Source organism: Akanthomyces muscarius, chromosome 3 (assembly GCF_028009165.1).
Source record: "Akanthomyces muscarius strain Ve6 chromosome 3, whole genome shotgun sequence".
NCBI lineage: Eukaryota > Fungi > Ascomycota > Sordariomycetes > Hypocreales > Cordycipitaceae > Akanthomyces > Akanthomyces muscarius.
Window position 1 is genome coordinate 2,320,997 of NC_079243.1, and position 26,038 is coordinate 2,347,034.

Consider the following 26,038-nt stretch of genomic DNA (forward strand, 5'->3'; position numbering starts at 1 on the left):
TTCTGATCACTACCCGTACCGGTGGCAAGATGGGCATCAAGCACGTACAAGTTGACAACACCAGCACGGCCAACATCAATCTGAAAAAGACAGGGTCGGGTATCCCAAGGTTGGTGCTTGGTAATGGGGTTTCAGCACAACCACCCTAATCATTCGAGACTCTCCGATGATTCCGAGCCGGATGAGTGCTATGTAAGTAACGACACGGATGCACCGTGACCTGGCTAACCGAGGAATAGGACGGGTGTGATGACCCGAGTTACAGACCACCTTGGGATTGCGCCGTCAGGGAACGTCACCGACGTGTGCGGGCATGTTTCAGAGCGCGCTCAGAAAGGTGAAATCGTCCTTCCCAAGGGTGGCTATACTCGCGGTGGAGAGAAACACGATCCAAAGTTCAACGGTGCCCGGGAAGAGGGCACTGCCGCACCTGTCCGTCTCTCTAGTCGGAGGTCTCGCAAGTTCGGAGCTCAACCGTTGTAAGCGACGTTTGCCAACTTTGCCCAACTGGAGCATGACCGTCATAGAATAAACATTGGGTTAGTTTCGAAATTTACTCGTACCTTGCGGGCGCGAGAAGGTACCGCCCACAGGCTTGAGATCTCGGAGCTGGGCCATGAAAGACTGAAGATGCGAATGAGTCGGCAGCTACCCGTCTGACCACGCGGCTGATTAGGGGAACCTATCTCACTCAGCTGGCGACGCTTCCAAGACCCCTAACGCGTGTGATACCTTTCTCTGTTTGCGCACACTGAGGAGCTGGCACGATTTCAGACGCCTGGACATATCGTCAATGAGGGACCATGCTTCATGATTTTGAGGTCAGTCCCAAGGTTGTCGTCTTTATGTACGTCACATACACTTACGGCAATGTCGTCCTACATTAGGTACACGTAACACGGGCAAAAGTTTGGCGTCACTAAATATATAATGTGGTATTCCTCATGCTTCGTCTCGAAAGGGCTACAGAAAAACAAAAGACAATGCACTATCCCAAACACCCGTATAGTCTCCAATCATAAAGCGCCTTTGAGTAGACCAACCGCTTCCTGATATTCAAAGCCAGCCGCTTGCCCAGACCATCGATACCGCTATATATGATATATCATCCCGCAATACAAAAAAAGGCTACACTTGTGCCATAATCAACCGGCAGCCAAGCTAAGCAAACATTTCATCCCATGTGCTGTTCCTCATCCAAATGCGACACAAAAAGCCCCTCCGTTCCATTTACAAGTCTATTTGCAAGGTATCATCAAACGAAAAAGAAAATCAGAATAAAATCCTCCCTTAAACCCCAATAAGGCGGAAAATGTCAAGCCAAAAAAAAAGCGCCATTGAAGCAAAAAGTCCTTCGCTCTGAAGCTATCAGTCCATCCATCATATTACAGTCGTCGTTTCGTAATAGTCGATAGCTGGCGAGTCGAATAAAAAGAAAGCATATTAGGATGGCGAGGCGTGCCGGCGCCTTGTCGGTGGCTGAAAAACAGCTCCCAAAAGATGAGACCAGTATCCCAAACTCCACGCGTGATGCAAACAAAGTGCTCGCCATTGTGTCGTGTATGCAAAAGGCAAAATATAAATATTACAGACTCATTGTGAGCCACTCCCATTCCTGCGGACCGGCGGGGTTGCCATTAGGGTTCATGCCAGCGTTGGGCTGGTGACCCATGGGTCCCGGCGCGGCCATCAGAGGACGCTGCGACATGCCGTAGCCGGCCGACATCATGGTGGACGAGATGGACGGCATGCTAGGCGTTGTACCAAGGGACCTGGTGCCGTCGTGGTTGCTCGGGAAGCCGCCGTCGATATCCATGGCCGAGCCGTTCGTGCCTTCGCTCTTGCTGTGTCTGCGCTGTCGTTTCGAAGAGGCATTGGTGGAAGGGCGAGCCATGGCTATGGCCGACGCCGACGCCCCTGGGCCGGGCGACGACTTTGGCGGAGCGGCGGCAATTGGCACAACACCTTTGCCGGCAGCTGCCTGTCCAAATTGGCCACCGGCAGACACGGGGCTATCTTCCTTGTGACTTGTACCGGGACGTTGGCCAGTGGCGTTTGTTGGTGTCTGCTGGCCAGAGGGCGCCGAGTTGGCAATCGAGAGGGAGGAGTTCTTTCGCGATGCGGTAGCAGATCCTGAGCCCTTCTTGCCACGGCCGCCGGCATTGTTACCAGAGCCACGGTTGCGCTTCTTGATGACGTCCGTCTTGAGACTGAGAGGTCGAACGACGCCGTGAAGCTTCAAAAACAGACCGCAGGCGTTGCACAGCGGCTGGCCTTCGGGGTTTCGTCGCCACAGCGGGGTCGTCTGCGTGAAACAGTTTGTGCAAGTCGTGGGGTTACCGCCCTCGGTTTGGTTGCCGGCGGCGGCTTGCAGGTTAGTGGTCGAGCCGGGCTTTGATGGTGGTGGGGAGGAGGGCCGGCTGGGGGCCACGGAGGAGAAGCCAGACATGTTACCAGCGACTTCGCCATGCGGCGAGTTGGGCAACGACTGTGCGATCTGCTCGAAGCCGTTGTGCTTGGAGGCCATGTGGGAAGGTGTAGAAGCTGTTCGTGGCAGCTTGGGCTGTCGCGCACCGGATGATTTGAACGATTGCGACCTACCCAGTCCGCCGGGGCCGTCGTCATTGTTGGACTCCACATAGTCTGTGGTAGTGCCTCCAATGGTGACTTGCTTGCGCGGGGGGCCACCGGGGTATCGTGCAGAGTGCGTGCTGAACTGGCCTGGTAGCGACGCATCCCATCCCAGGGAGCCTACCTCGTCAACAGCAGAGGTGAAGTCGCCGTGCATGTTGTTCATGCCATTATTTCCGTCATCCTCGTCCGAGTCACCACCGAAAGAGAACATGCCATCTTGGTTCATGGGAATGCTGGGCGACACGAGACCACTATCGGGGTGCATGCCTTGCGAGTGGTCCATCTGGTTGTAGGACTGGCCCTGTCCCATGGAGCCATATATGGGGTTGCCGTTGGGGTCGTTGTACATGAACTGCTGGTTCATGTTCTGCTGCTGAAAGCCCTGGCCGTGCTGGCGCACATCTGGGCTGAAAGAAAAGTTGTCTTTGTCGCCCATGCCGTGCGGGGTCGAAACAGCCGAAGGGTAGCCGGAGGCTGGAGGCGAGTAAAAGTCGGTGGTGTTGAGCGAGGATGGTGCCATGGAGTTGTTGAAGGAAGAGAGGGGTCCGTTGGAGACCATGGGCGACGTGGAGGGCGAGAAGCCAAAATTTTGCTGAAACTGCGAGTTGTTCATCATGTTGTCGTTGGGCATGAAGTCGAGGCCAAACTGGTCGATGGGTAGCTGCTGAGACACATTCATGTGGCTGTGGCCGTCAAGCGAGTACCCGTGAATGTCTCCATCGTTGTCGAGTTCATGGCTAGCAGAGCCCGCGCCGACAGCGCCGATGTGGGGAGAAAAGTTGGCAGGACGTTTTCTCGTCTAGAGCATGTTAGCGATGGAAAGCAAAAAGCGCGCACCGGCAGTGTTGCATGGCGTGTGCAGACGAGGGGAAACCGTACCTGGCGCTCATCTATGCTAGTCTTGCGGACGCGGCGCTGGACATAGTTGAACTCGCTATTGCCACGATGCTGGTGGTGAGGGGCATCGGGGACGGACTGAGGGACAAATGCGCTACCGAGACCCTCGCTTCTCGGCTGTTGCTGGATAGGAATGCTGGAAGGTTGGCCACCAGTAGCAGTGGATGCCATGCTGGGCATTTGAGGCGATGCAAATGCGCTGGGTGAGCCGGCCTGCTCTGGAAAAATGAACTCATCAATATTCATTTGATCCGAGTTCTGCGCCGCGACAGCGGCGTTAGCCTGAGAAGATTTGCGAAGCTGAGCAATACCACTGGGGCCAGACTGAGCGCCTGGGCGTGAGATGCTGCTGAAGAGGAAGAATGGTCAGCGTCGGACTGAGGAGAAAGTTGGGCGGGAGCGAGTGTGAATGTGAGGACGGAGCGCAACAAGCGAGCACTGGGACAGATGCGGCACCCGATGCAACAAGAAATGCAAAAGTGCGAGCAGATATCCGGCTCTGGAAAGGTAAAGGTTGAAGAGAAGATGGGGGGGGGGACAAATATCCAGGCCGAGCGCAAGACAAAGCGAGGCGGCGCGACTTACTTTTCTCGACTGCGCTGCTCTTGCTGCTTTTTGCGCATGCTGAGAGCCATCATACGCCATGTGATATTTTCCATGCGCTGCTGGTTGGGGAGATTCTGCTTGGTCTTTGTGAAGAACTTCCAGACCTGGGCGGCGATGGGATCGTCGGACTGCATCTGGTCGACGCTGGGGCTGGAGCCCGTGTCGTCGCCATCGTGGAGGGCCGGGAAGAGGGCACCGCCGAGAAGGTCGTCATGCTTGGCAAAAGACTTTTCTAATTCGAGCGCGCGAGACGACGATGTCTGGGAGAGGGCGTCGGGGGAGGTGGCGGCAGCAAGGCCGGCGCGGGGGCTGGAGTCGTTGGAGACGTCGTCAGTCCTGGCTCTGGGGTCGGGTCTTCGCGGAAAGCGATAGTCGTGCTCTGTGGTGGTGGGATGCATGACGAGGTCCCGGGCGTCGCTCTGGAAAATCCAAGAGCGGAGCGGACGGAAAGGAACAGTCGAATTGAAGAGGGACAGCGACAGCGATGGCGAAGGCAAAGGGCTGTGAGCGACGAGAACGCGCGGGGAGCGATTAAAAAAAAATCGGGAGGAGAGAAGGCAAGAGAGGCGGCGGGCGAGCGAAATTGAGGCGGAGAGAGAAAAGAGCCTGGCAGTTGGTGCTTGGTGCTTGGTGGTGCTTGGTGCTTGCGGTGGTGCTCCGGTGCTCGTGGTGGTGGTGGTGGTGGTGCTGCTGCTGCTGCAACGGGGCGAGAGAGCCGGATTTAGCGGCTGTAGCGCTGTCTTCCAGATGCTCCAAGGGTTCCAGTGGTTCCGGCGATGGGCCCAGAGCGCTGAAGAATAGCGGCTTTCAGAGGCGGCAGCACTCACGCTCGAGGCGGGGCGGGGCTGCACCAGTTGGCGGGCGTGGCGGGCAGAGAGAGTGAGAGACCGTCCGATCGGAGCTTTCGTTTGCCTTGAAGCTGCGTCACACACAGGCTGGGCTGCAGTACGAAATACGACTTTTTATTTTTGTCGTTGCGGGAGAGGGCCCGGATTTTTTGTTGCTACAGTTAGCTCTCGTATGGCAAGTGCGTCGCCGAGCGTGATGTATTTATTCGAGGGAGTCCTCTGGATGATGGTGTTTGAGATGGGGGGGAAGTCGAAGAAAGCCCCGTGTCGTGGTGGTGCGAGGAGAGAGGTGAGGGAGGATTAGACGCCAGACATAGGCTGAAAGGACTCGTCCGAGTTGAGAATCTATTTCGCGGCCCCCACCTAGAAGCAGAGGAAACAGTGCATGAACAAGTTGGGCCGAGATGGTCTGCTTGAAGCGCTGGTGCGGGATGATGAATGATGCGGCGATGGCGATGGCGGCGCCGGCGCAGGTCGAGGAGGGGGAATTTGACTCGCCAAGGCGCTGTCAAGATGCGTTTACTGTGGTGTGTTTCAGTGGTTGTTGGCGATGCAGCCCACTGAACCGGCGATGACCTACAGGGTGTCGGTGGTCGGTTGAGCTGCAGCGTGGTGCGACTAACCACCTACTGGTTACTTGCAGTAAGTTACTCAGTACCTACGAGTAGCGCTAGAAACAGAAGCGGGGGGACGAGGCTGCATTGGCGGGCGCTGCGACTCCACCAAGCGGGGGTTACACAGCAGGGCAGCAGCGCTGGAGCTCAGGCTGCCCCCCCCCTGCAAGTCCCTTGATGCAAGTGCTACCAGTAAACCAGCCAGTGACCAGTGACGCTGCGGCATCTGTCCGGCACAGCTCCCACTCGACTCGCCCTGGCGGAGACGGGCAACCGGTTCACGAGAGCATGTATGCGGCACCTCTCTGGCTTTATTTTCTGACAGGTTTCATCCCTCTAAAACAAATCGTCGGTTGAAGCACACCGTCGACTGATGCTTGTCATGAGCCTTGAACTAGTCTAGAGACGTATTGGTGCCAATTGCGCCAAGTGCCAAAGGGCTGCATCTACCTACCGGGCTACCCAGCATCCAGCCGGAACACCAAGTGTGCACTAAATAACTACTGCTAACTTTATATCAATAACCGAGCGGAATTTAATTTCTCTGCCACCGGCTTTGCTGCATTTCACCTAGCCCCCTGCACAGTACAACGTCATCTCGTCTTTTTCCTACCTAGTCCCATCTGGCTTCCCTGCTCTCTGCTGCGAGTTATTTCACCAGGACGGAGCACTACTGCAGCAGGGCCGCACTCCTCGTAGCCACAGATCTGCACGCGCCGTCACCTCGCCGCCACCTTGGGTATTGACTTTGGCCTGCCTGCCTGCCTGCCTGCTGCTCAGCTGCTGCATCTCCCCAGCGGGTGCCAATGATCAGCCAAGAACCTGAGCCGACAAGGTTTCAAGCAACGGCAAATGTGGGGGACCGAACGCCAGTTTTGTCAGCGACGTCGAGGACTACGCAGACTGCTGCCTGTGTGTCGCTGGTCAAATAAAATACGCTGGGTCGGCCATCAGCTTGCTACGGTCGATTCCCCTTCACAGTTTTGCCTTCTTTATTTTTTTTCTCTATCCCTCTCAGCCCAACCACAGCATCCGGCGCATCAATACCAGCGTCGCACCAGCCGACGCCCAGAAAAGCATGTGCAAGTGGAAATCTGGCTAGGCGGGCCTCGAAGGTTAGCAGTGGGCGATTTTAGTGAGACAGGTGGGTACAATGATGTACCCGTAGGTATTGGCCCAGAAGCCGCACAAGAATCAAGCAGCAACCAAGCCAAGCAGTGTGCCTTCATCAGCTTGCGGCATACCTACTCTATTTACTGGAAGCACTCTGGGTCCAAGCAAGCACACCGGCAGGCTTCAAATGTAAATTGGTGGCGGCGGGTCTCGTCTAGCGCCCCCAGTACCCTGTAAATCTCGACTCATCTCGCAAGTCTGTCCTGGACTCCCGCAACCTGCTAGCAAACAAGCCTGCTGCCCGCAAAACCGCTGCCTTTGTCTGGCTGGCTGTCAGTAGCCGGCCCCCGTCCGAGGCCGGCAACGGAGCCCTCCTTCCAAATTCTCCCGAGAGCCTCCGGCCACCACCAGTTCATGCCGTTAGGTTCGGCCATGAACCTATTTTCGGCGCGCATCCGAGTTGCATCCATGCTTGACTTCTACTGGTAACTTACCCATTCAATAAGGGTGCGTCGGCTCTTGCACGCCTAGCGCGAAGCTGGCTGGCAATGGCGAGCGCCTCGTGGTGTGGTCTGCCAGCTGCCGCTAATAATCCTGCAGCCCATGTGTGCCAGCTGCCAGCTGCCAGCTGCCTCTGCCGTTTGCCCTCCCAAAAACACCAACAAAAACATCTCCAACATCATCACCACTATACATTCCCATCTCCCGCTTCCTCATAATCCCGAAACCCACCCTGAATCGTCTTCATCCATCTCTTCCACTATTTACTCGTGTCATGCCACTCAGCAGCCTCATTCTTGTCCGTCCACCATTGCACCGACAGCATCCCGAAGTTACCCACTCCGCTATCATCCCCCATCGCAAGAACTAGGCGGTTTTGCTGCTAGCGCTCTTTGCCTGTCACCCAATGACATGTGTCTCTGCAGATGCTTATCGATATTCCCAAGCTGTTCTGCTGCTAGTGCAGCGCTTCTCATTACTGGTAACCACCACCCTGGTCGCCGTTCTGGAACAAGGAGCTCTTGCTGCGCGTCCGCGCTGTGCAGCAGCAGCCTGCGATGCAATGTTGCTGGGTTACGGTGGCTTGCTCAAAAGCTCCGGACAAGTCTGCCACCTCTGGCACTCGCCTGCAGAGATCAGACCAGTGACGACGACGACGATGCCACGCAGCTCTGCACCCTCTCCGCCGCCTCTGAACCTCAACTTCGCTTCCGAACGGATGCCCCTCCGAGGCTCCGCGCCCGACGCGCCAAGGACCTCCCTCTTTGAGACATCTCTTTGAGAGGAGAGATGTTCGACGACAGAGACCCGGCCATCGCCCCAAGTTTGCACACATCCTACAAGCTGCTCTGTCCGACCAGCCGTGCCGTGCAGAAAGCTGCAGCAACCATGATTCTGGCTACAGCGCATGCTGTCTGATCGCCGACGCACCATTTACCGTGTTTACGTGCCATTGTGCATCATGCACACCAGTTGGAGCTTGCGCGGCCAGCTGTCCGCGCGACACGCCGGCCAGTGCAGCAGCCTTCGTTTCTATATACCCAGGCAGCCAGGGATTGTCGCCTCATTACCAGCACTTTATTACCCCAAGACTAGCAAGGCCTGTCAAGCCCCCATCCGCAGCTGAATGCTGCAGAATGCAACAATACCCGTTTGCCGTCCTAATTGGTGACCGACCGGCAGGCCACATACCACATGTGCGAAACCTTAAGACGCCCGCCTTCGGATGGCGCCTCTGAAGGATTCCCGAACTGCTGTCTCTCGCCGCAGTGGCCTGTCCGTGTTTTGAAAAAGGCTTGTGCGCTGGCAGCCTGGCACGCACCTCACCAGCGCCCTCGTGGCACCTCCGCCAAAATAGGTATCCCGCAGCGTGACAACGGTCTGCCCGCTCTCCCGGCCCGACAAGCCACGAGCCCACCCACTTTCTCGCACCCCTGCCACTGGCACCTGTGGCTGACGGAGTAACTGATAAGCACCCATGCCACTCCCGACATTTTCATTATCGGCGCACGGTAAAAGTGCCGTTTTTCTCCTTCCTTGCTCCCACATTACGGTCCACGTATAAGCTTTTCTGCCCCTGCTTGCCCGGCGCGCCCTAGTTGAACTAGATGTCGTAACAGCAATAAGTGGTGCATGCCGTGCCCCCCTTTGTGTGCCGACCTGCCGGCCGCAGCTGACGGAAGGAAACTAATAATACACGTGTAGTGCAGGACGAGGCCGAGAACCGGAACTGCAAGGTTTCCGAAAGCAAATGCATACAATTGGCCACTGAATCTGATATTAACAAAAGCATTGCCAGCTTTGACAGTAGGCGAGGGGCTCTACATCACCACGAGCTGCGGCGTATAGACCCCCCGCATACCAGGAGACTGTGATATAGACTGCAAGCCAGCTCAACTTTCAAACTACATGATTAGCCTACAATAATCAAGCAACCAAACTTGGAAGATTTGCTCAGATGCGAGCAAAAAAAGTATGGAAGCCACATGCAGCTAAAATGTCCGGTATAGGCTTGAATTCTTCAAGGGCTTAGAAAGGTTTCCGCGACGATGTGCCTCAGCCTTGCAAATGCCTCTCCTGGAGTGCCTCACCAACTACAGTCTTGAAACACGCATATAGATCCTTGTCGACGTTCAAACGGAAATGGTTTGTAGCCCTGCAGAAATATGCCACACGGCCGATCAAAAGTCACCCAGCCGAGCTGAACCTAATCGGGGCGCCAATCTCATCGTCCCATTTCGCCAACCAGAAGAATCCAGTGAGTTTGAAAAGTCACATGCTGTTCAACAGAGATCTTACCTGCCAGATTCATCGGTGGCGCCCCATTCTGGATCTCTAGTCGCTGTAAACACTTTTGTAGTAGAGCACCATCATCGAACTTGGTCTTGAGCAATTGATCCAGCATAGCCATGTCGGACGACCCGCCTTCACGCAGGTAGTATGTAACAGCAGCACACCAATACGTTCTAGCCAACGTTCTATTCCAAGTCGTAAAACACGCTACGGTCGCCAGTTTGGCTCTCCCCATCTGAGCGATGAAGACTTCAGGTTTCGGCTTGTTCCAACAGCAAGACTTGCAAGTTGACGCAATCAATCATGTAAATCCTTCTTCACATTAACAGTTTGTAACGAAACTCCATACTCATCATCTAATCCATGTCCACATGCCCATATGTTCCTTTTTGTTCCCACACCATGCCGCTCCCGAAGTACAAAGAAAGTCGAACCCCTCCCCATAATGCCTATCCCCTGCCCTGATATTCATGCACCACAACCAATCAACCCATGCTGCTCGAATCGTAACCACCCAACGCGCGCGCAATACACACTCATGTTATTGTCGTAGCAATTTTCAACGACGGAAAAAAACAGAAATCCCCAAATTGGGGCATGTAAAGAGCGCAAAATGAAAGAAGTGAAAAGAGAAAGAAAGAAGCGCACTGAAATGAGACTAAAATATTCTAATACCAAAAAAAAAAGGGGGACAGACATCGCAATGACGCGAAAAGGATACTGAATAGCAGGGCCAGCCTAGCCACTCACTTCCCAGGCAAAACAAAGAAGCGAAGATTTCGGAAGCAACTGGAGCCATCATCGCAAATACTTCCACTCTGGCGGGTAGCACGGGCAATACGGATTCCGGCACGGTACCACCATGGGCTCGCTCTAGAGCATCGTGCCAAAGGCGTCGTCGGTGGGAATCCTCTTGCGCGGGCTGCTGGCGCCATCCTCGCCCGTCGCGGGCTTGCGGTGGCGAAACGTGAAGCCGACAAAGAGGCTCTTGCTCATCTCGTCATCGCGGTCCGCCATCGTCTCGAGAGCCTGCTGCTTCTCGTGCACTTCCTTGTACTTGGCCATGTCGGCCTCGTTGCCAAAGTCGTCAAAGTAGCCCGCGTCCGTCTCCGAGTCCAGCTCCGGCACAAACGGCGCGCGCGTCTGGCGCAGCGTGGCCCAGTCCACCTCGGCAAAGTACTGGTGGTTGTAAATATCCTGAATATTGCTGAAGCGACGCATGCGCGAGTTGATGCAGCTGCAAACATGGTTAGCAAACGGGTCAGTGAGGCATGGAGAAGGGGAAGAGCTTCAGGTATACATACGTAGTGATAAAGTTCCATGTGCGGTTGCTCAGGAAGTACGTGGGATCCTCCCAAACAGGACGCTTCAAGACATCCTTCCAGTGCTTCAAGTTGCGCCACGTCTCCTCAGGAGTGGCACCAGCAAATGGCGGAAAACCAGTGAGTGCCTCAAACAGCATGCATCCCAGACTCCAGTAGTCCACTGTCGAGTCGTATTCTTCCCCTCTAAGGACCTCGGGAGCCATGTAATCGGGCGAGCCAACAATCGACTTGGCATAGTTGACGTCGTTCTCGCGCATGTTTCTGTAGCTTTCACGACGCTCGGAAACAGTGCGCTGCTCAATGGGCTTGCCAAAAGGCACCGACGTCTCAGAAGCCTCCTCCAGCTTGACACGCATGGACTCGATGCGCGATGGGGCAAGGAAACCGGCGGCCAGACCAAAGTCGGTGAGCTTCACATGGCCAGTGGAGTCGATGAGGAAGTTCTCGGGCTTCAAGTCTCGATGAATGTAACCGAGCTGATGCAGGGCGTCAATGGAGCAAAACATTTCGGCAATGTAGAATCGGGCATGGCGATTGGACAAGACACCCGTGTTGTTAAGCAAAGTGCGGAAATCGCCGCCCGGCACGTATTCCATGGCAAGATAGATACTCCTGTCATCTTGGAAAGAGTAGAGCAGTCGCACAAGCCACTCGCTGGACGCAGTCGTGAGAATATCACGTTCGGTGAGGACGTGGCGCACCTCATCGAGCTTAAACAGCAGCTTCTTGCTCATGACTTTGAGTGCACACACTTCGCGTGTGTCCTTCTTCTGCGCCAGGAATACCTGACCATAGCCACCCTGGCCGACCTGGGTCAGGATCTGGAAATCACCCTGGCGAAGACGGACGCGGCGCTTGCGAAGGTTGGCACGCTCACGACCAGCATATTTGCTCCACATCTGATTGAAAGTCGCATCATCGGTCGCAGGCGGCGCAGGGAACTCGGCGTTGAAAGCAGCGAGGCGGTTTTGTCGGGAGCCGACATAAGTGAGGAGATCAAAGTAATAATCAAGAAAGTCTAGGTTGGATCAGCAAAGTTGCTAAGCTTGATAGCTGGCACAAAACGTACATAGTTGAGTGACATTGACGAGTCGGCGGACGCTTGGTCGTTGCAGAATCTCGCGTTCCTCGGCTGTCAGCCCGCGGGATGTGTTGAACTTTTTGGCTGGTGTGAGGGGGCGCTCTTTGCCCTCGTACGGCTGCTGGCGCGAGAGCGCAGCGTGTGTAGTGTGCTGAACAGGAGGGGTGTTTTCCTGGCCCTGCTTCTTTAGAGGGCTGCCCGGAGTCGGCCCCTTGTGCAGGACGCTATCATCGGCAACAAGACTGCCGTCATCGACAGGCTGGGCGTTGGTCTTGGCTGGCGAGAGCGGTGTGACAACAGTCTGGGGGCGCGAGAGACGGACTGGTGTGTCTGCGTCGCCAGAGTTAAGAGACATGGCGCTGTCAAAGGCCGTGGGCAAATCATGGGCGCCCGGGGGGTGAGTCTTCTTGCTGGGGCTGCCCTGCGGGGTGTTGAGCGGGTTGAGGAAGTTGTTGTTTGTGTTCTTGGTAGGCGTCACGGGGCGGGCGGCCTCTTGGGCAGCCTTGTCGCGGCCGGACTGGAAAAAGTTGGACATGAAGCTGGCCATGGCTGCTGATTCGTGGCGGAAGTGGTGATCAAATCAGAGTCAACAAACGCGTGGCCGAGGAGGGCGGGCCGCGAGATGGGCTTCGTCTGCGGAACAGGAGAGCAGCGGGCAGCTGGCAAAGAGGCGCCAAAGCTAACAGAAGCGAGTAGTATGCAGAGAAACAATGTCAGATACAATTCAATGCCAGTGCAGAGCGACAGCAGAATAAATAATGGCAGTAGAGGGCGAGTTTGCAGATGCAGACGCAATGCGGGATGGAGGGCGGTTTTGGCTGGTGCTGGGGCTTGGTGGTGGAATCTGGGGGCTGCTATTGGGTGGAGCTGCTGCCAGAGTCAACACAGGTCGGAGTCGGTTGGAGCAGCAACACGGGCTGATGGGAGGAGCTCTCTGAGTGCAGTGGCCGCTGGTAAGTAGTGGGACGAGGGATGAAGATCAGGTCTGGGATATTATTTCACATTCCTTGGAAACAAGAGTTCAAAAGTGCACGGGGATTTTTTTTTCTTGTTTGTGTACTTCCTCATTAACTGGGCGAGCGTGCATGCGGTGAGGCCTGGTGCAGCAATTGGCTGATACGGGCAGGATTTGTTTACAGCGAGCTACTGTAGTGACCTCATCGCTGCAAGTGGCTCTATGAGGCCAACAAAAGCTCAGCCACAGAAGGTTCATGGATCAATCCAAAGCAGGGCAGCAGCAATCTGCGCGGGGGGCGTTAGGGGGGGAGAGACTGAAATAACTGCATGTTACATGTTTTACAAAGCGGGCGTCTTCATTTAAACACATGGCAGCTGTTCGACGAATGTACATCGGTGACACCACCACAAGCCAGCACAGCTAGGTACGGCGGGACACCTACCTACTAACCATACGCAGACTAGCGCATCTGGTATCTTGGCCACGCATCTTTGCCCACAATCCTCTCACCAACGTACACAGTGACAACTACAGTCGGACTCCTGCGTCGAAATCCACTAGAATGTTGACCAACGGCTCCAGCGTTTTCACGTCTAGCTTCGTTTTCAATCGTCATCGATCATTTTATATACATTGTCCCTTTCTCTCATATGCATCGCCTCATTTCTTCGCCAGATACGCCTCCCACCCAATTTCCTCGAGCTTGCCAGCTTTCACCTCAACCTCGTCGCTCATATTCTTCATGTAACGTCCCATGGCTGCGCTGTACCCTGCATCGCTGCACCCGAGAATCTTGACCGCCAGCAGGCCCGCGTTGGTCGAATTATTGATGCCAACCGTTGCTACGGGGCAGCCCCGCGGCATCTGCACGATGCTGAGCAGCGAGTCCTGACCGTCGAGATGCGTCGCCTTGACCGGCACGCCAATTACCGGTAGCACCGTCTCCGAGGCGAGCATGCCGGGTAGGTGCGCCGCGCCGCCCGCCGCCGCAATTAGCACACGCACGCCCCGCGCCGCCGCTGCCTGGCCTAGCTCGACCATGCGCTGCGGCGTCCGGTGTGCCGACGTGATGGTGTAGTCGTAAGGCACCCCAAACTTTTCCAGCACCTCAAACGCGCCCTTGAGCACGGGCAGGTCCGAGTCCGACCCCATGGTTACGACCACGAGCGGGTTGCTTCGGCTGCGCGAGGACGCGGGCTTGGAGGGGGCCGATGTAGAAGAGGGAGCGTCGGATGGACGCAGCTGTACCGCCGCGCTCGCGATGCGGCCCTCGCGCACGCTGTCCACCTCCTTGGTCAGCGAGCCGGCCAGCTGCTCCAGGCTGGCAATATTGGCCGCCGACGACGTTACGGTAATGTGGCCAATCTTGCGGCCGGGTTTCGACGCCTTGCCGTACAGGTGAATGTATACGTCCATGTTCGTGTCGTAGCTGCGGCTGGCAATGTCCACTAGCTTGTCGTGAGACTCCTCCTCGGCGCCGCCCAGAATATTGAGCATAATGGCTGACTCGACGCGCGGCTGCAGCGTTACCTTGCCGGGGAAGATGTCGAGAATGGCGCACAGCTGCGCTTTAAATTGCGACATGTAGGGGACGGCCTCGGTGAAGAGGTGGCCCGAGTTGTGCGGTCTGGGGGCTACTTCATTGACCACAATGCCGCCTGCAATGTGTTAGTAGATGCTCCAGTTGAACTTGCTCAGAGCTCGTAGAGACATACCATCCTTGAGGACAAACATTTCCACTGCATAGACACCACGCCCCTTGAGCGTGCGAATCACGTTGCTCGCGACTTTGCACGCTTGCTCGCACGCCTCCGCCTGCACCCCGCGCGGCGGCAAAAACACCTTGGTGCAGATGCTGTCCTCGTGCACCGTCTCGACGGCCGGATACGGGTGCACATCACGCAGATTCCCGTCGTCGTCCTCGGTCCGCACCACCATAACGGAAAGCTCCTTCACGAAAGGCTGGAACTTTTCCGCGTAAAGGGACAGCTTGCCCATGGAGCGGATGGCCTCGTCAAAGTCGGCCGGCCCGCGCACCTGAAAGTTGCCGCGCCCATCGTAGGAGCCCTTGCGCGCCTTGAGCATGAATGGGAAGCCATACTTGTCACCGACGGCCTGCAGCGCCTCTATCGTGAGCGAGTCGCCCTCGACAGCCATCTGCGGTGCCACGGGGATGCCCTCGCGCAAAAAGTGCTCTTTTTGCAAATATTTATCCTGAATCAGCCGAATCGTCTCCCACGACGGGTGGCAGGGCACCTTTTTCAGCGGCCGCCCTGCGCCGACCGAGACGCCCTTTGTAGCTATCTCTTCGAGCACGTCGGCGTTGACATGCTCAATCTCGACGGTGAGTACGTCGACCCGCGCGGCGAGCTCGCGGATCTTAGCCGGGTCGTTGAAGGAGCCGGCGACATGCTTGGCGTTTTCACAAATTTGCTTAGCGGGCGAGCCGGCGGCGTCGAGAATGGCGAGTTCGACGTTGAGTGGTGAGGCCGCTTCCTGCAGCATGCGACCGAGCTGGCCGCCGCCGAGGAGGCCAATAACTGGATGTTTGGCCATGCTTGAAAAGAGCTGTATCGAGTGTAAGGCGTCGTTCTGGCTCAGGTTGTTGATATGAGCGCTAGTGAGCCAATGCTGCGCACCATTTCGGCTGCGGCTCTTTGGTGAAGCTATTTTCAAGCCTGCCGACTAGCAAAAAAATTGGGTAGGGCAAGCGCCGTAATCGGCCGGCCGTCCGTTAAACTTGCGGCTAAGCCGGATCAATGCCGGCCCGTCTGCACACACGCAGCCACCACAGTGCGATGGGGCTCTCGGTTGAAGCACGTGACTTGAGTCCTGGGCGGGGCACGCACGCCAAATCAGTGTGGGAAAACCCTGCCAAATGGCACAAAATAGAGGCCATCCACTTTTCAAACACTTGACGAGAGCGACCTTTTGCCATTTTTCCAAACCACAATTGCTGTCCTTTAAGCCGACAAAACAACACAGCCAAATTTCGTCAAGATGGAAGCTTCCAAGACCCCCGTCAAGCTGGTCAAGGTGACCAAGGTCATTGGCCGCACCGGTACGAATCTCCAATCACCTTTCCGACCATAGGGCCGCCAAATTTTATACACGAGCCGAAACTGTTGCCAAATTCGATTGTCGCTCGCTCGAACGAAACACTTCGCCTGGCGAACCGATTTTCGAAAATGGACTGGAGGGCCTACAATCTCGCATGGAACTGTCGGCTAATTTTTTGTTGTTGATTAGGTTCTCGTGGTGGTGTCACTCAGGTCCGCGTCGAGTTCATGGACGACTCTACCCGTTCCATTATCCGCAACGTCAAGGGTCCCGGTACGTTTCCTACGAAGCATTTGCACATTCGCGACGAAATTCCGACTACACCCCGAAGCCGCAACACACACACACATACACACACACACACACATGTGCTAACCTCTTGGCTTCCTCCAGTCCGTGAGAACGACATTCTCTGCCTGCTCGAGTCTGAGCGTGAAGCCAGACGTCTGCGATAAACGGTGCCGGTGGATGTATGACGATGACGAAACGCGCGCGAGGATGAACAAGTATAAAAAAAGGGAGCAGGTCGTTCCGGAAATTTTTCTACGCTTTGGTCGACTGAGACCGATCTTTTGGAGTTGCGATTCTGGACAATTGGTGTCTTGACTGAATTAAAACAAAAGGAAAGCAAGGTGTCGATAGCATAACCGGCTGACTGCCCGGTCGGAAATACCAACCTCAGTCATAAACATTTCAAAAAATACGAATCCGATCCCGAGCGCGATACTGTGAGGCATGAGGTGGTGGATGATTGTGCATGGCTGTGTATGACGGCATTCTCTATGGGGGCTCGCAAGTTTCGACCGCCGACAACAGGTCAGAGGATGAGACAGCATAGTTCCTGGTGCGATGACGTCTCGTGGACACTACCTACCGTGGCCTAGAATGGTCCCGGCAAGGTCAATTGCGCCGTTCCTGCTGGACGTATAGCCGCCGACAACGGTCTCGGCTCACGTCCGCCATGCATAATATGTGGGCAGTCGCTGACGTCTGCACTACCAGGCGAAAGCCCTGTCTAATTCTGAGGTGCCTCCTCCACGTACTTGATGAAGCCGGTTGATACGTTGCAGGTTACTTGGTATCGACCCTTCACAACTTATCAACAGTGTCATCACAATGAGTATCCAGCGAGATAGAGTGAACTATGCCAGAGCTGTGAGAGGGGTCAAAGAGCACAGTGTTGCGACTTACATTGGAGTAGAGTTATCCGTATTCTCATGCGGGAGTTGGATTGAGGATGTGCTGGACATGAAGCTCTACCCTACTGCCATGGTTGACTGCTTCTCAGGCGACATATCGTGGACTAGGTCGACATGCACAATAGCCAAGGGCGAGGGTAGCTTCGGGACATTTGCGCAAAATATCGCAATGCCAGTATCGGTAGCGATGAAGGGCTTTGTAGAGAAACTCATGGGTATCTATGACTCCGCTCCGCCTACCACGTCTACTACGCCTACCGCGTGAGCCATGCGAACCAGGCGCGAACTATGCAGGAGTAGAAATAAAAGAACTGCACTATGTGGTGATTGTTTTGCTGCATTTTGACTTATAATCAGTCCTGTATGGTGTTTGACTACAACTCTATATGCTTCCATTGACTCTGCGGCTTGCATATACACAATCGCCGATGCCGAACCATTCGAGAAGTCCGCTTACAGGATTTACCACATCCTTTCTTGTTTATGAGGACACTATGATGGCATAAATTAATTTGACGGGGCCCGCTAAATAACAACTAATACCACGGTAAAGCCCGAAACTGGTTGTGCGATTCGTCACGGCATTTACTACCCTGTTTCCCGCTTTCATGGTTATGATGGGAGTACATCTTTGACTGCGCTGTCGATATCCTGCACCATTACACAAAGCAAGGTATTCGGAAATTCTTTCTTCGAAGTGAAGTCAATATCCGCACCTTTGATCGCGCTGAAAAGGATTGCGACTGCGCGTGTGCCTGTTCTGGACTAGTCACCGTGCTCATCTGTTGATGGACCGTTGTCAGCTCGGAATCCGTGGAGACGTCCCGTACCGACCATGCCACACCCGCCTGCTTTTCCAAAGAGCGCACAATATTATTTTGGATCTCCCGGTGACAGAGTTCATGCCCCTCATGAGTCTGTTGACAGCTCCTGGGGTGGCGCGGAGGGTAAGGCCTGAGCAACGGTTCACATTGAAAGCGCCTTTTCAGGGCAGACTCTGTGTTTTCTACACTTGTCTGTTAATTCAACAAGGATGCTACATTTGATAGCCTCTGCGAGCTAAAATAGATGACGCGGCTTATTCGCCCAGAGCGTTGGCCAGCGTGGAGGCATAAGGCAGGCAGGGTTACAAGCTAGGCACGGAGGTGCCAAAAAAAAAACACGCCGCTTATTATGTAGAAGTAGTGACTTGTTGTATTCTCTGCCTTTTATTATTTTCTTGTCTTTCCCTAATTATTCTTTATTTTTCTTGTTCTTTCTTGTTCTCCTTATCCCTACTAGGTCCTTTATTTTCCCTCTTCTTCCTATTTACTCTCTGTCTTTTTCTAACTACTGAAAGCCTCGCCGCTGGCGTCTTTTTCTACTGAATGGCCCTGTGCTAGGGAACGGTGCTCTGGAGTAATCCGATTTATAGAAGTAAGACACTTGGTCGTATTGCTGTTTCTATAATTAAAACCGGCTTAGCCCATACCCTGCAACGGAGGGTATTCGAAACAAACAATTGAGCTCAGCCCACGCTACGGTCGACCTGCGAGTCCACTAGAGGAGCCGGTTCAGGCATCTAAAGAGGCTGCGCCACAATTCTTCAGCACGCTAGCCGCCTGTAGCCACTCACAAAAGGCCCCTACAGGAGGTCAAGTTTCCTCAACATGCACTAAACCGTCCCCTGAAAGCCGCAGAAACCCCAGCCGCCGCTGCCAAGTTTCGAGGCGCGTCATCGTGGCTGACAACTGAGGAGCAGCCACTCTCGGCCTTGTTCTCTTGCTGCCACCTCTTCTTTGTACCGCGAAGCTTTTGCTGCCCGGCTGCCATTCCACCTCGCATCACTCCACGCTCCCTTTGTTTGCTACTCTTACGGCCCGGAAACCCGGTACCCGACGTGACCTGTGCGCCGGAGCTTCCATCGCCGACGCATTGAGCTTGCGCCTCCCGCTTCGCGCCTCCAAACGCCCCCAACTGGTTGGCGCCGCTCGCCGTTTCGACAGCCCAAACCCGTTGTCCTGTAACAACTCGAGTGTTTGTCTCGCGGCGACGAGGACCATTTACTCTGCGCTCGCTGTCCCGATAAATATTCCGACTTTCGCAGAGCTCCTGCGAGTTTTTTTTTTTTTTTTTTTCGGTACAGCGGCTCACCCCGCAGCAGCCAAACACGACGCCAACAATGTCGTCCGACTTTCGCGGGTCAGGCGACGACGCCTTGCCTGCTCCTCCGGGACAGCCTCAGCAATTGAATTCCAGCGCTGTCGCTGGCAAGGTCTCGGAGGACAGCACCAACAAACCGTTTACCTCTGAAATGGACAAGCAAGAAGGCGTCGACGGCGACTCTGACGACGACAAGAGCGACGACGGCGACGCACCCGACAGCGCCGCTGCAGACGGAGCCCCTCCCCCTCCTGACGCTTCTAATCCAAGCCCAGCCGAAGCTGCGCTGATGAAGCAGGTCAATGCAGTTCTCTCATCCGAGGTAATGCGATTACCCGCGCTGTGCGAGGCGAATGAGCTACTAATCATCCACAGATTGGTATAGCCACCCTGTTGAACCGTCTCAAGCAGAGTGTTACTTCTGCCAAGGTAAAACACACCGCAATTGTTTGAGCAACGCATCAACTGACTTCATCGAAGGAATTTGCGACCTTCCTCAAAAAGCGCGCCATTCTCGAGGACGACCACGCTCAGAGCTTGAAGAAGCTCTGCCGCTCGACCCAGGACAATATGCGACGAGCGGACCACCGCACAGGCAGCTTTGCCCAATCCTATGACGAGATGATGTATATCCATGACCGCATGGCCGAGAACGGTATCCAATTTGCAGCCTCGCTCCACCAAATGTACGAGGAGCTGAACGAGCTGGCCATCAACTCGGAGCGCAGCCGGAAGACTTGGAAGACCGATGGTCTGTCCGCCGAGCAAAAAGTTGCCGACCTCGAACAGACCATGCGCAAGAGCAAAGCCAAGTACGATTCGCTTGCTGAAGAGTATGACAGAGCTAGAACCGGCGAGGGCCGACAGGGTGGAAAGGTTCTCGGCGCTTTCAAGGCGCACAAGTCGGCCGCGCAGCAGGAGGAAGACTTGCTCAAGAAGGCCCAAAATGCCGACCAGACGTATTATAGCCACGTCCAGACGCTGCAGTCGGAAAAATCCCAGCTCGAGTCGTCGCACCGCCCAAGGGCTATCAAGGCTCTCCAGGATTTGGTGTCCGAGACTGACTCTGCCACCACACTGCAGATGCAGAAGTTTGGTAAGTCTCGACCTGATATAACTTGAAGGCACAAGCCCTAACATAATCTAGCTGCTTTCAACGAAAAGCTGCTCCTTGGCAACGGCTTGATTGTGTACCCTTTCAAGAACCAGCCTGGAGAGACAACTCCCCAACCCCGTAGCCTTCGCCAGGCCGTCTCCTCCATTAACAACGAGCGCGATCTTAACGAGTTCGTCTCGGCCCAGCTTTCCAAGGTCACACATACCAGCGAGGTCAAATACGAAAAGAACCCGGTGCTGAGCGCTCAATCCTCTGGAGCGCCCAGACCACACAGCCAGCCCTTTGCTCCTTCCGGCCAGCAAGGTTCCAATGTTCCGTTCGCTGGTGGCAGCATCTCCGGCCCCATGTCACAGCAGCCGCAATCAATGGGCGTCCGATCCAGCACGGGCAACTTTACCGGACCTAGCGGCCCCGGCAGCCCGCAGCATGCCTCCGTCCCCCAGAGCCCACCGGGACCACCTGGCCCAGGACAGGGCATGGTTTCTGGTGTGTCCCAGGGCGGACTTCCAGATCAACCTAGACCGTTTGGCCAGCAGCAACAGCATAACCGCAGCTTCAGCCAAGGCAACCCTCTTAGCCCGTCTGGTCCAGGTGGTCTTGGTGGCCCTGGTGGGCCGCCGCCGCCGCAATATGGTGGACGGGGCGGGCCTCCTCAAGGACCTCCTCCCCAGCAGGGGCTCCCGCACCAGGGATCTCCCAGGTACGGAAATGGCCAGCCGGGTGCCCCTCAACTTGGCGCCTTACCTTTCCAAGGTGGCAATCCCCCAGGACAGCGCGCCTCGCCTCAGCAGAGTCAAGCGCCCTTTGGACCTCCAGGCGGCGGACCTGTGGCACGCGGATCGCCACAGCAAACCCAGCTGCCATATAGACCTCCCAGCGACATCAAGAGCCCAGCCGGTCCCGGCGGTCATCCCAGTGTCATGCAGCCAGGACAGCAACCTCAGAGCCAACCGCCGGCGTACCCAAGCGCCCAAGGCACCAGCGTTATGGCCAACCCGGCGCCGTCCAAGCCCGTCTTTGGCGTTTCGCTGTCTAAGCTGTACGAGCGCGACGGATTGGCTGTGCCCATGGTTGTGTACCAGTGTATCCAGGCCGTTGACATGTACGGTCTTGGCGTGGAGGGCATCTACCGCCAGTCTGGCTCCCTGAGTCACATTAACAAGCTCAAGAGCATGTTTGATGCGGGTAAGTTTCCTACGGAAACGCGCAAGTATACGCAATTGTGTACTGACTATTTTGACCAATAGACTCTCAGAACCCGCTTTTGGATTTTAGAAACCCAGAGAGCTTCTACCACGACGTCAACAGTGTGACTGGGCTGCTGAAGCAATTCTTCCGTGATCTTCCCGATCCTATTCTAACGACGGAGCACCACAGCAGCTTCATCAACGCAGCCAGTACGCTTTTGCCCCTGGATGCATATTCGCGTCATCATTGAAAACCTTGTTGCTAACCGCCCCTGTCTACAGAACACGACGACGACATCGTCCGCCGCGACTCGCTGCACGCCATCATCAACAGCCTCCCCGACCCCAACTACGCGACGCTGCGCGCCATCACGCTGCACCTGTACCGCGTGATGGACAACTCGCACATTAACCGCATGAACTCGCATAACCTGGCCGTCATCTTTGGCCCGACGCTCATGGGCAGCGACCCGAGCACGGCGATGACCGACGCAGGATGGCAGATTAAAGTCATCGATACCATTCTGCAAAACACGTACCAGATTTTTGACGAGGACTGAAAAAAGGGTCTCTAGAGTTCCTGACTACCTTTTGTTTTCTTGTTCCCATTATGTTTGGTATTGCACAACAAAGAGCTTGGATCTGATTCCCTTTTTCTATTTTCCTTGTCGTCAGAAAAGCTGGTCCCCAGCACGGCGTCATCATGTTGGTCCCCTCCGCGCGCTTTGCATCCTCGCCTTTCCTTTTCTGCTGCACTTTCCCTTACCTTGGTAGTGTTTGTTATTTGGTGTTTTCTTTAATGCGGCATTCTAGTTAATGGATTTTTTTGTTGTTGTTTGGCCACCTTTGCTCAGCAAGATGTTTTTCTTTGTACAGATAGCTACTCTATAAAAGAAAATCTTATGATCACGAAAAAAAAATCAAAGCTTGAACTTATAAGTTTGGTACTAGTAGTCGTCAAGGTGTTTTCGAAAATAAATAACGTTAATGCTTGCTACCCTCCTTCTCTCGCCTACGGCCCCAATCTCGGCCAATGGTTACTAGCCACTGCTAACCTACACCTCTGTTATTGACAGACACGGACTAAGAGCAAGGCAAACTCTTGATGAAATGACGTCGTTTATTTTGTTTTACATGCCAGGAACGCCATCTATGTTCTAGAGTCGCAATGTTCGCTTATTCACTATCATTACACAACTTCTCCGTCCACCACCTGTAGCTTTCCATACAGCTTCTATAGTTTGTACTCGCTGGGGACAACCATGAGCTCGGGCTTGACCAGCGTGTCAAACTCCTCCGAGGTGAGAGCCTTGAGCTCCATGGCACTCTCCTTGAGAGTGAGGCCCTTCTTGTGGGCGTTCTTGGAAACCTTGCTGGCCATGTCGTAGCCAATCTTGGGGTTGAGGCAAGTGACCAGCATGAGACTGAGTTACCATGGTTAGTTTAACGTACGCTTAAATCCATTGGCTCGTAGTACTTACGACTCCTTCATGATGCTGGCAATCTTCTCCTCGTTGGCCTGGAGACCAGCGACAAGGTTCTTCTCGAAAGAGCGCATGCCGTCGGCTAGAATGCGAGAGCTGTGGAGAAGGTTGCGGATGATCAGAGGCTTGTAAACGTTGAGCTCAAACTGGCCGTTCATGCCACCGATGGTGGTCGCAACGTTGTTACCCATCACCTGGGCGCAGACCATGGTGAGGGCCTCGCACTGGGTAGGGTTGACCTTGCCAGGCATGATGCTGCTACCGGGCTCGTTCTCGGGCAGGATGAGCTCGCCGAGACCGCAGCGGGGACCGCTGCCAAGGTAGCGGATATCCTGGGCAATCTTGGTGAGAGAGCCAGCGAGGGTGTTGAGGCTGCCGTGGGCCTGAACAATGGCATCGTGGGCGGCAAGCGCCTCGAACTTGTTGGGGGCCGTTTTGAACTCGGTGCCGGTCATCTTCGAGACCTCTTCAGCAATGGCCTCGGCGAAGCCCTTGAAGGTGTTGATGCCGGTGCCGACAGCGGTACCGCCCTGCGCCAGGAGACGGAGGTCGGGAAGAGAGCCTTCGACGCGCTTGATGCCGAAGTCGAGCTGCGCGACGTAGCCGGAAAACTCCTGGGCGAGGGTGAGAGGAGTGGCATCCTGCAAGTGGGTGCGGCCAATCTTGATGATCTTCTTGGCCTCAAAGTCGTCGACCTTGGCCTGCAGGGCAGCGCGGAGGCTGCGCATGGCGGGGAGGAGCTCGCCCTCAAGGTCGAGGACAGCGGCAATGTGCATGACGGTCGGGAAGGTATCGTTGGACGAAGCGCTGCGGTTGACGTGGTCGTTGGGGTGGACGGGTGATTTGCTGCCCATCTTGCCGCCGAGGATCTCAATGGCACGGTTTGAGATGACTTCGTTGGCGTTCATGTTGGACTGGGTGCCGGAGCCGGTCTGCCAGACGACGAGGGGAAAGTGGTCCATGAGCTTGCCATCGGCAACCTCCTTGGCGGCCTGCTGGATGGCTTGACCAATCTTGGCATCTGTATCGCAACAAAAGAGCGCGGGTTAGCAACAATTCAAAGAGTCGATGGCCGTGTGTTGAGGCGGGCGCATTCAGTTGCGCCTTTTTCGGGTTGTGACGGAGCTTGCGCCGGTCGACGCCGAAGCCGCCCGAGGAGCCGGCGAGGGGAGCGGAAAACAACGTACCCAGGCCATATCGTATGTTGACGGTGGCGGCAGCGCCCTTGAGGATACCGAAAGCCTTGACAATGGGCGGCGGCATGCGATCCTGGGGCTGGTTGATGCGGAAGTTCTCGAGGGATCGCTCGGTCTGGGCGCCCCAGTACTTGTCGCCGGGGACCTGGATCTCGCCAAAGGCGTCGCTCTCGGTGCGGGTAGAAGCCATTCTGAAGGTGGTTGTGCGGAATCCTCGTTGTTGCAAGGAAGAAAGAGGCTGGCGAGAGGCAAGCTGCGGGGTGAAGGCGGCCGCTCTACATGTGGGCGCGGCTGCAGCAGCGACTCTGGAGCTCCTCGGCAGGCATGAGGACGCCAATCCTGTGGCTGCAACTCTGCGGCTAGTCGCTCGAAGCATGGTCGGTGGGTGTTGTTGTTTGGCTTGTGAAGGATTTAAAAAAAATTCGGAGGAAAGGATGCGAAACGCTTCAATAGCAATGCGCCGGACCACTGGGAAGCCCCTGTCTGACGGGACAAAACGGATGGTTGATGCGACTTTTTTAATTTTTTTGTTGAAGGAGCTAATCTGACAGGCCCTGACGATATTTGGCTCAAGCAAACTGACCCACAGCTACTTTGACAGTGGTTGAGATGGATTGAACGCAACGCAGAATCATGAAAGAGGAGAGGGAAGGGTCGGAGAAGACTTCACTTTATCTACATTTTTTTCTGAATGTCTCTTCAGTTTTGGTTTCCCTGAAGAATATGGACTCTCAAGTCGCAAGACTAGCTCTGCAACTGCCTGCTAGGCCATTGTGGCGTGCCTGGGTAATGAGGCTCAGCCAAGTGTGGCGCTGCGCAGGGGTCGAAAGGAAGGCTTATTTTTCTCACGAACAATTACGCAAGGCTTCAATTGCAGCCCACTCAATTCTACTAATTCTTACTACCATCATCAAATCGCTCCAGCACTTTGAAAAACGGGGGTGGTTTTCGATACAGATCGGTTTCAGACGGTGCTGTGCTTGGATACGGGCCGGCGCTGCATTGAGTGCCAATTTGTATTCCTACCTTTACTGACGCGAGATTGCTGTTTGATCCCTCCAAACAGCCTGACAAAGGACCACGGTGCCACTTTCGCGATATCTTGTCCGGTCTATTGTTACCGGCGATTTGATTCTGAGCATGCAAGGGTCTGAGCTTTGCCAGGGACTGCCTTCGTTTGCCACCGAGATTTGAAATGCAGGCCAGCAAAAGCAAAAAACATGAGACGATCGAAAAGCAAGCGGCCCCCCTTCACCCCCCCGGCGATTTTCGCGTTTAGTTCCTTTTTCTCTTGCTGGCCGGTGATGATATCAAAGGACTCTCGAGCTGTCATCTGCGCCGATTTGCTTTCCTTTGAGCAATGCGCATCATAACATCATAGCCTAATAATAGAGTCAAGTTACGGCATGCTGGATGACCTCCATTTCGGCCAATCTCTCTTGCGGTTACACAACAATCAACAGCCGTTGTGCCGGGCTGCGTCCCCATCACAACTGACAGAAAACGCCTCAAGGGCAACAGCCGTACCTTGCTCCCCGCCCATGCAGTCATTGCTTCTTTCCACAGCAGATCCTTTTCTCGAGGCCCAAAAGAAAGCAAACGCCATCTTTCGCGAGAAGGCTCTCGCGACTCTTTGCAAGGTGGGATGAAATAAACAAGTATTATAGAGCGCCACAGCAGCAGTAATAAACCTGCGACGCAACTACTCAGTAGCAGGTGAGTAGCTTCGGGCTAGCATATTGGTCGGCGACCTCGACGTCCTTTGCAAAACATAGATCGGCAAC

The 26,038-nt window shown here is 55.1% G+C and overlaps 6 protein-coding genes across 6 annotated transcripts; 2 read left to right on the forward strand and 4 right to left on the reverse strand.

Annotated features, from left to right (window-relative positions):
- Positions 1 to 1,585: 1,585 nt before the first annotated feature.
- LMH87_002105 (uncharacterized protein) lies at positions 1,586 to 4,535 on the reverse strand (the record flags this gene model as incomplete). The annotated part of the gene is made up of 3 exons (XM_056193502.1): positions 1,586 to 3,433; positions 3,514 to 3,880; positions 4,117 to 4,535. 3 exons carry the CDS (start codon positions 4,533 to 4,535, stop codon positions 1,586 to 1,588), a joined length of 2,634 nt encoding a protein of 877 aa, XP_056050534.1.
- A 5,843-nt stretch (positions 4,536 to 10,378) lies between these two features.
- On the reverse strand, positions 10,379 to 12,458 carry LMH87_002106 (uncharacterized protein; the record flags this gene model as incomplete). Its single annotated transcript, XM_056193503.1, has 3 exons — positions 10,379 to 10,742; positions 10,810 to 11,848; positions 11,900 to 12,458. 3 exons carry the CDS (start codon positions 12,456 to 12,458, stop codon positions 10,379 to 10,381), a joined length of 1,962 nt encoding a protein of 653 aa, XP_056050535.1.
- Positions 12,459 to 13,529: 1,071 nt separating this feature from the next.
- On the reverse strand, positions 13,530 to 15,425 carry LMH87_002107 (uncharacterized protein; the record flags this gene model as incomplete). Its single annotated transcript, XM_056193504.1, has 2 exons — positions 13,530 to 14,527; positions 14,585 to 15,425. 2 exons carry the CDS (start codon positions 15,423 to 15,425, stop codon positions 13,530 to 13,532), a joined length of 1,839 nt encoding a protein of 612 aa, XP_056050536.1.
- A 444-nt stretch (positions 15,426 to 15,869) lies between these two features.
- Positions 15,870 to 16,384, forward strand: LMH87_002108 (uncharacterized protein; the record flags this gene model as incomplete). The annotated part of the gene is made up of 3 exons (XM_056193505.1): positions 15,870 to 15,930; positions 16,119 to 16,202; positions 16,323 to 16,384. The coding sequence occupies 3 exons, from the start codon at positions 15,870 to 15,872 to the stop codon at positions 16,382 to 16,384; spliced, it is 207 nt and encodes a 68-aa protein (XP_056050537.1).
- Positions 16,385 to 19,289: 2,905 nt separating this feature from the next.
- On the forward strand, positions 19,290 to 22,134 carry LMH87_002109 (uncharacterized protein; the record flags this gene model as incomplete). The annotated part of the gene is made up of 6 exons (XM_056193506.1): positions 19,290 to 19,592; positions 19,646 to 19,699; positions 19,751 to 20,366; positions 20,418 to 21,572; positions 21,635 to 21,784; positions 21,857 to 22,134. 6 exons carry the CDS (start codon positions 19,290 to 19,292, stop codon positions 22,132 to 22,134), a joined length of 2,556 nt encoding a protein of 851 aa, XP_056050538.1.
- A 674-nt stretch (positions 22,135 to 22,808) lies between these two features.
- Positions 22,809 to 24,630, reverse strand: LMH87_002110 (uncharacterized protein; the record flags this gene model as incomplete). The annotated part of the gene is made up of 3 exons (XM_056193507.1): positions 22,809 to 22,998; positions 23,056 to 24,079; positions 24,246 to 24,630. The coding sequence occupies 3 exons, from the start codon at positions 24,628 to 24,630 to the stop codon at positions 22,809 to 22,811; spliced, it is 1,599 nt and encodes a 532-aa protein (XP_056050539.1).
- Positions 24,631 to 26,038: the final 1,408 nt, after the last annotated feature.